At 33.8% G+C, this 15,000-nt stretch overlaps 1 protein-coding gene across 2 annotated transcripts in view; it reads left to right on the forward strand.

The window, feature by feature from the left end:
* The window catches only part of LOC135214399 (chorion peroxidase-like), a 34,022-nt gene that overhangs the window by 8,183 nt on the left and 10,839 nt on the right, over nt 1–15,000 (forward strand). For both annotated transcript variants that reach the window (XM_064248666.1, XM_064248667.1), the window contains exons 2-6: nt 10,157–10,327; nt 11,362–11,432; nt 12,812–12,902; nt 13,229–13,420; nt 14,740–14,939. In XM_064248666.1, the coding sequence (XP_064104736.1) occupies nt 10,161–10,327; nt 11,362–11,432; nt 12,812–12,902; nt 13,229–13,420; nt 14,740–14,939 (721 nt within the window). In that variant the 5' untranslated portion in view covers nt 10,157–10,160. The remainder of the gene's footprint in view (nt 1–10,156; nt 10,328–11,361; nt 11,433–12,811; nt 12,903–13,228; nt 13,421–14,739; nt 14,940–15,000) is intronic.

Raw genomic sequence — 15,000 nt, forward strand, 5'->3', positions numbered from 1 at the left:
AAATCTCCGTTAAATGAGGAAGTTGACAAAAAGAAACAAATTCCATAATAATTGAAAAATAAAGACAGAATCGCAATTTTTTTCCGATATCCTCCATTGATGGCATTTTTCATAAATTGAAATTTCGGCTTAAATTAATTTTTACACCTGGAGTTAATTGTATTTTAATCAAGGCTGTCTTAACCCCGAAGAGATCCCATTAATTTCTTAATTTACTCACAGACAAACAGTTGGTTCATTATCAAAAGACTTCCTTCTGGTCTGTTCTTTGGGAACTGAAGGTAAAAATCGACATCCGATACCTTTTCGCTCAACATGATTGGCTGATAGCATCGCCGGGCGCCAGCCATAGGCTGCATTGATATCGGGAGGGGAATTTTGTTGCCAGTTAAACAAAAAACTGGTCTGTTCATTTTTTATTGTTTAAATTTTGCTTATATTTTTTTCCCTTGAGATATGCCCTTTAATATCCTTAGTTTTTTAAACTGTTTTTCGTCACTGATAATTTTTCACTTCATTAAATAGTGCTCAGCAGTTATTTCCTGATAAGATCTTTATTACTAATTTGCTAGTATTTTTTTTGTTTTTCCTCAGATTTGCCATTCAACATCCTCAATTTCCTCTTCGAGTATCTGTGTTTTTATCATCGATAATTTTCCCGCTCCATTAAATAGTACTTAGTCGTTATTTCCTGATAAGATTTCCATTACTGAATTCCGCGATCTTCCTTTCAATGCTTCAGGAGCGACCTTCGTCGTCACACACGTTTGCTCATATTAAAAAGGACCTCCAAAAATATTTTTTATGGTGCGTCATCGCCTATTCATTAGATCCGGGAATTCCTAAAATTCGGCCAAAGAGATCCTTGTCAATTTTACATGAGGAAATATATCATTATCTAAAAAGGATTTGAGACGTAAGAACCGAGTACAGATTGATTTCCAATGAAGCATAGGTTTGAAATGATCTTTGGAAATGATAGAAATATGAATATTACTGCCATCATCGTTATCATTATCATCAATTAAGAAAATAAACCCTATTCTTAAGGAACAAACCATCAAACAACACGGGTCACTAACTTGAAATTCAGGCTTCCAAAGAACATGATGTACATTTGAAAGAAATTATTATTATTATTATTATTATTATTATTATTATTATTATTATTATTATTATTATTATTATTATTCAGAAGATAAACCTTATTCATAAACCTTGTGGAACAAGCCTAAATATGCCACGGACTCGAGAGACTATTGGTGTTAATTCAAAGAAATTACAGAAGATAATTGAAAACGCAGAATGAAAAGACATATATAAAAGCACAGTGCAAATCACTTTATAGTAATGCATTCTGATTCTTCGCTTGGACTCTTGTGGTTCTAATTGCACAACGCCCCCAGTCTGATCACAGAATGTGTCTGCTCGACACTTGACCGATTCTGAAATGGATCACGGTACTTCTGACCCCGCCCGCCCTAAGGGCATTAGGTAGAATGACGTAAACGTGCAGAATGACCTGCAGAAAGTCCGTAGAACGAATGTCATTAGATGCACGTTTATATAACATATTACGGACAAAATTTCAGTTCAACTCAACGTGGATAATACCAAAGAATTGTAAAATATCTAACGGAGCGTGGAAACGTTCCTTTTTTTTTTTTTTTTTTTTTTTTTTGTAAGTAGTGCTTGCTGTTCCATTCACAAAACGAGAGGATTTTACGTCATCAGAAATGAGACACATCACATTTACTCTCTCAACCTAATTTCAGAGGGTGGAATGGACTCTCTCGGCAAACACTTTGCCACGTTCAGGCTTAAAGTTTCTTTGGATAGTGAACATTTTCGTATTGATTGGCGATTTTTTTTAAAAAGTGTGTCCACTCTCTGTGTCATAAAGTACAGGAGCGATGATTTGTAGGTAATTCCGTAAAATGTTAAAGAAAAACATACGCTAGGTAAATAGTCTGTTTTGAGTGAATGATAATAATGTTGGAGAGTTGATTTACTTTTATTAAATTCTGCTTGCTTTCATGTTGCCAAGTCTTGAAAGCAGATGTTGTAATATTATATATATATATATATATATATATCTATATATATACTATATATATATATATATATATACTATATATATCTATATATATATATATATATATATATATATATATATATATATATATATATACTATATATATATATATATATATATATATATATATATATATATATATATATATATATATATATATATATATATATATATATATATATATACTATCTATATATATATATATATATATATCTATATATATATATATATATATATATATATATATATATATATATATATATGCATATATATGTAGGCTTGTTCCATTTGAAGATGATTTATAAATAAGCGTTATCATCTGATAATAATAATATAATAATAATAATAATAATAATAATATAATAATAATAATAATAATAATATTTTAGTTTGTTTGTTTTGTTTGTATGGCGTTTTTACGTTGCATGGAACCAGTGGTTATTCAGCAACGGGACCAACGGCTTTACGTGACTTCCGAACTACGTCGAGAGTGAATTTCTATCACCAGAAATACACATCTCTCACACCTCAATGGAATGCCCGAGAATCGAACTCGCGGTCACCGAGGTGGCAGGCCAAGACCATCAGGTGCATTTAACTCGTAAATAGTCTTCTGTATAAATATACTGCTTTCTCTCTGCTATTGCAGATGTACAGCAATATCTCTTAATAGTACTTGCTTGAAAGAGGGTCTCCTTCCAACATTATTATTATTATTATTTTTTTATTATTAATTATTATTATTTATCTTCTTTCTGTATTCTGTTCAAATGGACACCATGTTCTTTGGAACTGAATTTCAAGTCAGTGGCCCCTACTGGCTTGAATATCTATCTATCTATCTATCTTATCTATCTATCTATATATATATAGATATATATATATATATATATAAATAAGATAATTATATATATATCCACATTCATACATGAGCATGATATGTGTATGCGTGTGTGACTGTGTGTGTTTGTGTGCCTGCATACACGTACAAAAGAGAGCCCGATAAATACTAACATATACAAAACTTGACAGAAAAAAATCAACAAACACTTGAAAACCGTCATCTACATCACATATCAAAAGGAGATATCTTACATCCCCCAGCGTCGACCGCCATTCAAATGCAAGAATCCAACCTATGATTGCGAGTAATATTTCACATTGATGGGTAATCAGGTCACCCAGGAAAGGACCTGGTTGAGCAAAAAGTGGTCCTTCGCGGGACCGGATTTTTCTCGGTCGCCTGGGGAAACCAGGCGTCATTGACCCTGGTCTCTGCGACGCCGCCCGAAGAGGCCTTGCAATGCTATATCAGGGGCGAGTGTGAATTCATGAAGGAAAGTTTGAGAGTGTATATATATATATATATATATATATATATATACACACACACACATATATACGATATATATATATATATATATATATATATAGTATATATATATATATATATTATATATTATATTATATATAATTTAGGCCAAAGGCCAAGCTCTGGGACCTACGTTCAAGAGCGAAAGTTTGAGAGAGATGTACATATATGTAGAATTTGGGCCAAAGGCCAAGCGCCGGGACCCACGAGGTCACTCAGCGCTGAAAGAGGAATTGAGAGTGAGAGGTTTAAAAGGTGTAACAAGAAGAAAACCTTTTGTAGAAGAGGGTGGAAAGTAAGAGGGAAGAAGGAATATGAATGGAGGTACAGTAAAAAGCATGAAGGGGCCAGCAGATAGGGGCCGAAGGAAGGGACGCTGCAAAGAACCTCAAGTAATGCCTACAGTACACCGTGTGAGGTGCACTGAAGGCAACAACCCCCTGTGGGAGGACAGTTTGGGAAACCCGAATTCTCATTTTTATGCTGGACAGGAATTTATGAAAGGTTGTAAACATTCAAACAAGCAAACAAAAAACAAATATTGCCTGGCTTTTCATTCATATCTGAGGCTCAAAAAGTACCTCGTCGTGTACACCAGGCCACAAGAGTGAATGCAGTTTAACGGATCATCCAGAAAGCGTACTACTCTCTCTTTTCTTCCATTTGGCCCGTCTCGGTTGGGTCACCGCTACAGACGGCCTTCGTTATCATACCCTATGGGTCAACGGTGCGTCCGATTTCGTAACGGCAGATTGCTGGTGCACGACAATGAAATCGTGTATTTCTTTGTGAGACCAGACTCGATTATACGGGCAGTCACGCCTCTCTCTCTCTCTCTCTCTCTCTCTCTCTCTCTCTCTCTCTCTCCAAAAACGAGAATAAAATAGAGAATCTGTCTCTCTCTCTCTCTCTCTCTCTCTCTCTCCCTCTCTCCCTCTCTCTTTCCAAAAGTAAGAATTAAAAGAGAATAACTGGCTCTCTCTCCAAAAATGAGAAATAAAAAAACTGACTCTCTCTCTCTCTCTCTCTCTCTCTCTCTCTCTCCAAAAATGAGAATTAAAAAAATCGTTCTTTCTCTCTCTCTCCAAAAATGAGCAATAAAACAGAGAATAATTCTCTCTCTCTCTCTCTCTCTCTCTCTCTCTCTCTCTCTCTCTCTCTCTCTCTCTCTCTCTCTCCCCCCTCCAAAAATACTTGAGAAGCAAAAGGCAGAATAACTGGACGAGAAATCCCCTAATTCTCGTGCGGAGGAAGAAACTGATGTGAAATTCGACGTTCACTAAACGTAACTCGCGGAACAAAAGCGTCACATCCAAAAGTCTAATATTCAAAGGTGTAACATTAGTGCCTCAGGGTGAACTCGTGGCCGAAGTCTTCTTGTCAGCTTGCTCGAGACAATGATTCTCAAATACTTAGGTGGGGATCTCCTCTTGAGAGAGAAAAATGAATCGCTTAGCAAACGAGAGTTTGCTAAGGGTGGTATTTACGGGCTGCTAAATTAAAAGCAAGAGTCCGTGCCAGCATAAGGCTGGCTTAATCTTACTACCACTACTAAAGGCGGTACAATGCTTCTCTGTATGTTGCTGATATTGTTAGTGTTTAATAGGCGTGTGTGTGTGTCTGTGAATGTATATATATATATATAGATATATATATATATATATATATATATATATATATATATATATAATATATATATATATATATATATATATATATATACATACATACATATATATATGTATGTAGTTATGTATATATACTCTTTAATTATGTTGTGGTGAAAGTCTTCCAACAGTAATTTTTAGGATAATATTTTTGCTTGTTCGTAGCCGTGCTTATCAATAAAAGTACAAATGATGTATGCATGACATATTATTGACATATTCAAGTATGAATACGGCACATTCATATAACATATCTTAGTAGTGACAGGACGTATTAATGTGCGTTATGTATAAAATTCATGTAATACACTTTTGACTATATTCGATTAATACACGCACTGATATATGTGTGATTCATATACATACATTAAGCTACAAATGTCCCTCAATATCCACTTCGCTCTACCTCGGAATTAATATATTTTCATAAATGTATGTCAACCGAAGGGGAGTTTTTTAGTCGATAATAATTTCGTCCTCTCGTGGATTCGAACCAGCGAACGGACGAGAAATCAGGACTACAGTGACGGCCGAGTCAGTAACATCACTGAAGTCCCGATTTCTCTCTGTCAACTGGATCGAATCCACGAGAGGACGAAATTATTATCAACTAAAAAACTCCCCTTCGGTTGACATAAATTTAAATATATCAATACCGTGGCAGAGCGAATTGGATATTAAAGGACATTTGTAGCTTCGTGCATATATATGTATATAGGTAATTATATACACACATATATGTATATATAAATATATAATGAAAGCATAGAAACTGGCGAATCATAACAGTAACAATAAGAGCCACACCGACGCAACAATCCCCGACCGCGAGCCTCGTAATATTCGAACCGACCTTTTCTAAACCGGTCAAAAAAAGAAGAAGAAGAAAAAGATCCATTCGAGATCGATACCCACATGCCCGTGGGGGCGTTTTACATCGGTCGCCACGTGCCTCTGTTGTAGATAACCGGTCGCCTCAAGAATGACTTTGCGGTGGCAGGTCGGGTTTGGGTCGATTTGAAATCGCCGAGTCATTGGTCTTGGGTCAAGGGTCATTGAAAACGGGCCTAGATTAAATCGGGGAATAATTGCATAAGGTCTATTTAAGTAGTGGCTGCTTATTGAAGGTATCTCTACTACGGCTTCGTTGCTAATAGTGTAAGTTATGTATATATCTATAAATGTGTGTGTGTGTGAGAGTGTGTGTATATAAATCTATGCCTTTAGACTTCCTGTCTTTTACTTAGAAGACTGAAGAAATATAAAAATAACTTTACAAAGAAAGCTCGTTCCATAATTTCGTGATTCAGTTATAATACTATATATATATATATATATATATATATATATATATATATGTGTGTGTGTGTGTGTGTGTGTGTGTATAATGAATACATATGCATATGTGTATAAATATATATATATATATATATATATATATATAATGCATACATACATATATATATATATATATGTATATGTTTAATACTTAAATATTATATACATTCGTTAGTTATTTAAGGTATTCTTACTTAAGCTTACTTGCTAATATTATATGCTATAGTATATATACCTGTATATATGTCCAATATATATATATATATATATATATATATATATATATATACATATACATATTCAAACTTTACTTATTTATATTTTTATTACTTAGCCAAGAATTTATACCCCATTAAGTCTGTTAGAGTATACAGTTATTATATTTCACCCACTTATCCTAATACATTTTAGATAGATTGTTCAATAGTTGTAGTCATCCACATTTATTAATATATTTTAGAAAAGTAGTTTCATGCTTGAATAACATTTTCGTTTCTGTTTATTATAGTATGGGCCAGTTTATGTATGAATATATATTTATATACAATACACACACACACACACACACACACACACACACACACACATATATATATATATATATATATATATATATATATATATATGAGTGTGTGTGTGTATGAGTGTGTGCGCGCGTGATATATATACATATATTACATATATATATAATATATATATATATACACCATAATATACAAATATTATACATATATATATATATATATATATATATATATATATATATATATATATATATATACCACACACACATATAATATACATATATATTATATATATAGATATATATATATATATATATATATATATATATAGATATACATTATATGGATTAACAAATCATTCTTAACCTTTTTAGTTCTATCTATGTAGAGAGCCACAAATATAAATGTAACGTCTAGTAAAGAATGTAAAAAAAAAAACGCAGACATATGTAGGCGATTCCACCAGGTCATTTGTGAAAAAAAAGAAAAAAAAAAAAAAACCAAACCGGAGACATAAGTGAGTCGCCGCCAGGTCAGTTTGTAGTATAGAAAAAAAAAAAAAAAAAAAAACTGAAATTGCGTGATTTTGCACAAATTTTTTCCCCCCCTTTCTGTTGACATTTTGTGAAAAATGAAAGTTACGGAGTGCCTCAGCCTTTAAAAGTAAAGTAATTGTAAAGCTGTGATAAGATTAACTGATGTGTTGGTAAGGGTGGGGGAGAATGTATCTCTCTCTCTTCTCTCTCTCTCTCTCTCTCTCTCTCTCTCTCTCTATTTTTTTCTTTGTGGGCTTCCCGCCAGAATTATCTGGTTTCGCCAAAAGATTACTTGAAGCATTCATCTTCCTTTCCTTCTTGTTTTTTCTGGCGAAAACACCTTGACCGGAGAATCGTAATAATCCTCTTTCTTTCTCTCTCTCTCTCTTCTAACCTCAGGAGAAGTCATTGGTCTACTTATGACGAAACTCAATCTAGAACAACTAGGCTAATTGTCCCCCACCCCCCCTTTGCGAATTCTAGGATCGGCGCGCATCTTAAATTGAACGGGAGTTACTTGAAGAGAGTTATAAAATAGTACCCTGTTTATCACCGTTATTATTGTTAATATAACCTATCATTACTGTTCATCGATGCTTTACACAGGAGGAATGCTGTTCCACCTCTGCATATTTATAAATCAATATTATTGTTATTCATTATCACTGATTATTTTTTGGTGCTTTACAAAGTAAGGAGAATTTAACCGTCGAGAATAACGTAGCAAAATCAACAAAGGTTTATGAGGAAACTAATAATGAGAGAATTTGTTTTTAAAAAATCTATTAATATTTTTCGATTCTTTACAAAACAGGGAACGCAAATTTAGCTAACTTAGCCGTCGAGAATAACGTAGTAAAATTGCTCTATAAAAAAAAAAAAGCTTATGAAGAAAACGATAACTACGGACTTTCGATAAAAAGATGAACGGCATAAAAATTATTATCAACGATTATTATTAATATTCTCAGATACTTTACAAAAAACAAGGCATGCAAATTTGGAAAACTCAGCTGTCGAGTATAACGCAGAAAAGTTGACTAATGTTTTGTGAAGTAACTGATCATTCCAGACTTCGATAAAAAAAAAAATGTCAGCCAGAAAAACTTGGCGCTTTGTAAATGAAAGGCTTCTCTAATACCCTGCTGGAATTTGACCCAGTTCCGTGACCCACCGGGCATCAAACCTGACCGCCAAGGTTTGTTGCAAGTTTACAGCAGGTTATTTTTTTTCGCAGAATCATGAATCAACAAAAATAAAAAGTTTCATCTCCCAGTTTTAAAGGAAGTTTTTTGTTGTTGTCGCAAATTTATAGCAGTTTTTTTTATAGCCATGACCAAACAAAAATGAAAAGTTTAATCAGTCAATTTCAAAGGAAGTTTTTTGCTGTTGTGGCATATTTACAGCAGTTTATTTTTTTGATAGCCATGACTAAAAAAATAAAAAGTTTAATCTGCCAGCTTCAAGGAAGTTTTTATGTTTTTTTCTGTTTCTGTCGCAAATTTACAGTAGTTTGTTTTGGGATAGTAATGAGTAAACAAATAAAAAGTTTGTTGCAAGTTTCCGTAGGACTTCTTTTGTGCAGTCTTGAGTCAGAGTCAACCAAAATGAAAATTAACAGCTTCACCTTCCTTTCAATGGATGCTTTTGTGGTATTTTTTTATTGTTAAAAGTTTCAGCAGAATTTGTTTTGATAGCCATTAGTCAACAAAAATAAAAAGTTTCACCTTCCAGTTTCTAAGGATATTTTAATTTTTTAATTTTTTTCATTTTTTGCGAATTTCAGTAGAGCGGTTTCAATTTTCATAGGAATGTAATTATTTCGGACAACCATGAGGAAGCAAAAATTATTTTCCTCTTCATTTTAAAGGATGCTTTTTTGTGGTATTTTTTCTTCAGAAAAACCTTGGTGACGATTGAAATCTCTTGCTCATAAAGCATAAGATAGGTGTGTATGTGTTTTTTTACGACTGTGTGTATGCGTATTTAATTGTCATATCAACAATAATAAAAAGCTTATTCTTCCAGTGTCAAGGAAAGTGTTTGTGGTACGTCTTTTTTTTTGTCTTTCTTAAAAATCTTAGCGAAGATTAAATTGTTTTGCTCATGATAAACTACAGAAAGGTCTCTGTGTGTTTATATTCACGTGTGTATCAGTGTTTCATTTGCAAGTTTGCCTCTCTGTATATCTATATTTTTATGTTTACATTTGGAAAACCATAAAAAAAATGATAAAGTATCTGTGTGGTTATATTATAGAGTGGACACGTATTCAATTTGCATGTCTGCTGATCAGAATATGTAAATTTTATTTTTAAAATAAAAAAGTTTGCTTTTGTTGATATTATAGTGTCCGACGAAAATATGTAAATTTTATTTTTAGAATAAAAAAAATGTACGTTTCTCTATATGATAGAGTGGACACGTATTTTAATTTGTAAATTTGCCTTCCAGTACACGAATGATTCCACGTTTACGCTTACGAAATCGTAAAAATTAATGGAAATTGTATGTTTATATTATTAATTGTACGCGTATTCAATTTGTATACTTGCCTTCCAGTAAACGAATATTTCCTTATTTGCACAAACGCCCACCAATAGCTATTTTTTCCCCACCCACAGGAAGATGGCGACTAGACACGCCCATTTCATCGTGGCCTGGATGCTGTTCATCTGCACGACCACAGCCTACTACGCGAATGCGGGGGGGCAGTGCGCCCTCCAGATCGTGCGCGGCGCAGGAGCGCACTCCTCTCTGTCACAACACCTCTTTCATAACATCCTAAATATCCCGTGAGTAGGAATCTCGGAGGATTATATTCGTTCGAGTGAGGAGGGGAAAATTTCCCATTGTTTTGGTCAGCTGTTTTCATTGACAGAGTTTTTTTTTTTTGTTTTTTTAAGAGAATTGGTCAATTATTTGAATGGCTGGATGGATATGACTCTTGTTATTTTTTTTTTTACTTTATTTGTAAGCAAGGTCAGCTGTTTTCATTGAAAGCTTTTTATCAAATAAATGAATTGGTCATTCTTTCTAAAGGATAGAGGGATGTGATTGTTGCTATTTTTATTTTATTTGTTAGCAAGGAAAATAACGATAGCAGGTTGTTTGTTTGTTCCCTTGTTTGGATAATGTTTGTGGGAAAAAGTCCGACCGAAAATGTCCTATTGGTTTGGTCAGTTGTTATTTACGAAAGATTTTTTTTTTTTTTTTAAATTAGTGAATTGGTCATTTTTTCTAATGGACGGATGGTTTTGATTTTAATTTATTTATAAGCAAGGGAAATATTAACACAGTTTTTTTTTTTTGCTATTGCGTAGACAATATGTGCATTTGTTTATATACTCGTATGTATTATATGTTTGGTTATGCATCTTTCTATATCCCACTCTCTCGCGCTCTCTCTCTCTATACATACACATTATATGTATGTATGTATATATATATATATATATATATATATATATATATTGTTAAATAGGCTGGTATTCATATTTACAAATATATAAATGTGCTAAACCCCACTCTCCCTCTCTCTCTTTTGTTTTTATATATATATATATATATATATATATATATATATATATATATATATATATATAGTGTATATATTGCAAAAAGCCTCTCTCTCTCGCTCTCTCTCTCTCTACTCTCTCTCCTCTCTCTCTCTCTCTCATCGTCGGATCGTCTCTCTCTCTCTCTTCCCTCTCTCTCTCTCTCTCTCTCTCACTGGAAATATATGCATATATGCCAAACAGCCAAAAAGATCTACCTAGACTAACACATAATGATTCGTTATCTCATCCTCACCCCCCTCTCCCATCAGGACGGCTGGTTCTGTCTGCATCACACACGACGACGTGGAAGTGGCTTTCTACACGGCCATGACACGAAGCAGTGAGTAATTGGCGTCGCATTCGTCATGGTTATTGACATTAAAAACTCGATTATGCTCCGTTATCGATCGGGAAAATCTAGTCGCGGATTCTCACGGTAAAATGTGTCTGGGTGGCGTTTTGAAGTAGATGTGAATATGGAATCATTGGGTGATAATATTTTATCAGTAATTACGGGAAAATATTAGAAATTACAAAGGGAAATTAACTGGGAAATGTTGGTAATTACATAGGTAAATGAACTGGAAAATACTGGTAATTGCATAGGTAAATATTGGTAATTACATAGGTAACTTAATTGGAAAATACTGGTAATTACATAGATAAATTAACTGGAAAATGTTGGTAATTACATAGGAAAATCAACTAGAAAATATTGGTAATGACGTTGGTAAATTAACTGGAAAATACTAGTAATTGCGTGGGTAAATTAACTGGAAAATATTGGCAATTACAAAGGTAAATTAATTAGAAAATATTGGTAATTACAAAGGAAAATTAACTGGAAAATATTAGCAATTACAAAGGTAAATTAACTTGACAATATTGTTAATTACAATGGATAATTAGCTGGAAAACATTGGTAATTACAAAGGTAAATTAACTGGAAAATACAGACTAACTACATAGGTTGGGTGATATTTTGAAGTAGATATGAATTGGGTGGTAATATTTCATAGGTAATTATAAAGGTAAATTAACTGAAAAATGTAGGATATTACTAAGGTAAATGAACAGATAAACATAGTTACTAATGTAAATTAACTTAAAAATATAGACATTTATCAATGTAAATTACCTACGAAATTACATTGGTAATTACATAGGTAAATTGCCTATAAATAATGTAATTGGAAAGGTAAATTACCCATGAAGAATAGGTAAATACCAAAAGAAATTTACCAAATATAGGCAGTTCTAAAGGTAAAATACAATACGTAGCTAATTACTAAGGTAAATTATCCACGAAATGTAGGTAATTCTAAAGGTAAAATACAATAAGTAGCTAATTACTAAGGTAAATTATCCACGAAATGTAGGTAATTCTAAAGGTAAATTACAATATGCAGCTAATTACTTAGGTAAATACCCCAAAACATGAGTCAGGTCGAAGGTAATTGCGAACCCCTAAATTACGGATTAATAATTATTTCTAAGCTTAGGTAATGGTATTTCCTTAATTTTCTTTCTAAGTAGTATATAATTAACATGACTAGGTCGAAATTATCATTATTAATTATTATCATTATTATTATTCTCGGTCTCCAAACCGCCCCCGTCTAACCATCATTAGCACCAGACCCCTATTACACCCGAGCTGTCAAGAGACCGAGGAATTATCACCATTGCTATTATTAAATCTTTTCTCTCTCATTACAGAATCACCGCTCCCTAACGGCAAAATCATCCCGCCCAAAATCGGCCAGATAGGAACCATTATTACGGAGATCACAAGAATCATCGCTATTCAGTAAGTGTCTTCAGTGAGACATTTCATTAAAAAGCTGAATTTGTGTTTCAGATATTTGCATGCCTCAAAAAACTATATCAAATTTGGGAAATAAAACTTCGTCTGATTTGTATTTTATATCTGAAACCTTTAATTAAATAGCTGCGTTTGTATTTCAAATAGTAACCTCAAAAAACTATATCAAATTTAGGAAGTAGTACTTCGTCTGATTTGTACTTAATGTCGCAGACATTTCAGTTGAAAGATGAGTTTGTATTTCAGATATCAACCCTGAAAATAACTAACTGATTTCTAGGAAATAAAACTTCATTCTCTTTCTTTGACAGACACAGCCTAACACCCCAGGAAGTAGCGGTCCATCTGCCCTTGTTGGACACGACGAGGACCTCAATTAGTCAGATCTGCCCAGCGTATGCTTCGCCAATGAAATGTACCCCTGGAAAATACAGACGATTCGACGGTTTGTGCAACAATCTGAAGAAACCTACCTGGGGCGCTGTTAATGCCGTGTTCCAAAGGTAAGCTAGAGTCGCCTATATCTGTTTGTTTGTATGGTGTTTTTACGTTGCATGGAACCAGAGGTTATTCAACAACGGGACCTACGGCTTTACGTGACTTCCGAACCACGTCGAGAGTGAACTTCTATTACCAGAAATACACATCTCTCACTCCTCAGTGGAATGTCGCCTATATCTATGAAGACTCCTTACCGGGGAGCTGATTTAACTTTTTTCAGTGCTTACTTGACTAAACTTTCTTTGGTTCATTTAAAAATAGTCTGGCCAAGTTCTTTGCAATAATGTTTGTTTGGCTAAACTATATGGCACAGTCGTTTCTTAATTATCTTGCCGTTTTTAGTCGAGTTTGTTCTATTAATATCTTGGAAATTGTCTTTGAGATTGTTATTTCAGAATACATTTGTCTGCATTAACCTACGAAATTATTCCGAAATTCACTCCAGAATGGTATCCTCACGATTTTTTTTTTTAATTATACGTAATTCCTATTAACCTACCAAGCACTAAAATCAATTCCCAAAAGGTATTTCCAATGTTTTTAATTTTTCATTCTAATCCGCTTAATTTTAATTCACAATCATCTGGAAAATTGACTTTTTCAAATACTAATCTTCCTAAACGCCGCTCAATTCATTTCAATAACCTCCGGACTAATACATTCTATAATATTCGATACAACTTCCGGTCAGATTCCAGCGTTGCAAGCACTCATGATCTTGAAGTATGCTTGGTATGCGAACGGCCTCTGCTTGCAAGCACATAATTCCATGCTTGTTCATTTGTGCAATAGACGTAATGCGAAGAGAAAGGCTAAGTGGGTCTGTTGCACCCGGATGAAAGTGCAAAGTGAATATCACTGTCTTTCATAAGTGTGATTTGATACGACGTATATACAAATCTAGATCGTGATACACTTTTAAAGCGCATTTGCTCTCATCTTCAAATGTGCTATCTGTATAATACGTTGGCTATCTTTGTGTATATTTATTGATTATTAAATTAATTCCCTGTTATCTTGCAATTTACTGTCTTATATTGGATATTATCATTACATACTCATTTACTGGTCGTTTATCGGCGTGCGTTTATTCTTCAACCGATTTTTCCTCTTCAAAATGGGTTTCCTTTCTTTCAACTATCTAAACTTCAAGTCAATGGAACCTCGTCTTTGCTGAGTATTTGCTCATTGTGAATAATAATAATAATGATAATGATGATGATGATGATAATGATAAAAATAATAATAATTGAATATTGGCTAATCATGAATAATAAAATTAATGACAATAATAACGGCAACAAACACCTCTCCACTCTAGGTTCATCCCCCACGACTATGCTGACGGCATCAGCGTCCCCCGTGTCAGCTCCGTCAGGGGCGGAAAGCTGCCCAACGCCAGGATAGTGTCAGCCATGATCCACAGGGATGAAGGCTTCCACGACCATGCTGCCACCACCTTCCTGATCTCGTGGGGACAGCTCATGGATCACGACTTCACCCTGACTGGGACGCCCCTAGGTGAGTCGAATGTTGTTTTGGCCTTGTCAGCTCTGCACTGTTGCACAGGGGTAGAGCCCCA

This window comes from Macrobrachium nipponense, chromosome 45 (genome assembly GCF_015104395.2).
Source record: "Macrobrachium nipponense isolate FS-2020 chromosome 45, ASM1510439v2, whole genome shotgun sequence".
NCBI lineage: Eukaryota > Metazoa > Arthropoda > Malacostraca > Decapoda > Palaemonidae > Macrobrachium > Macrobrachium nipponense.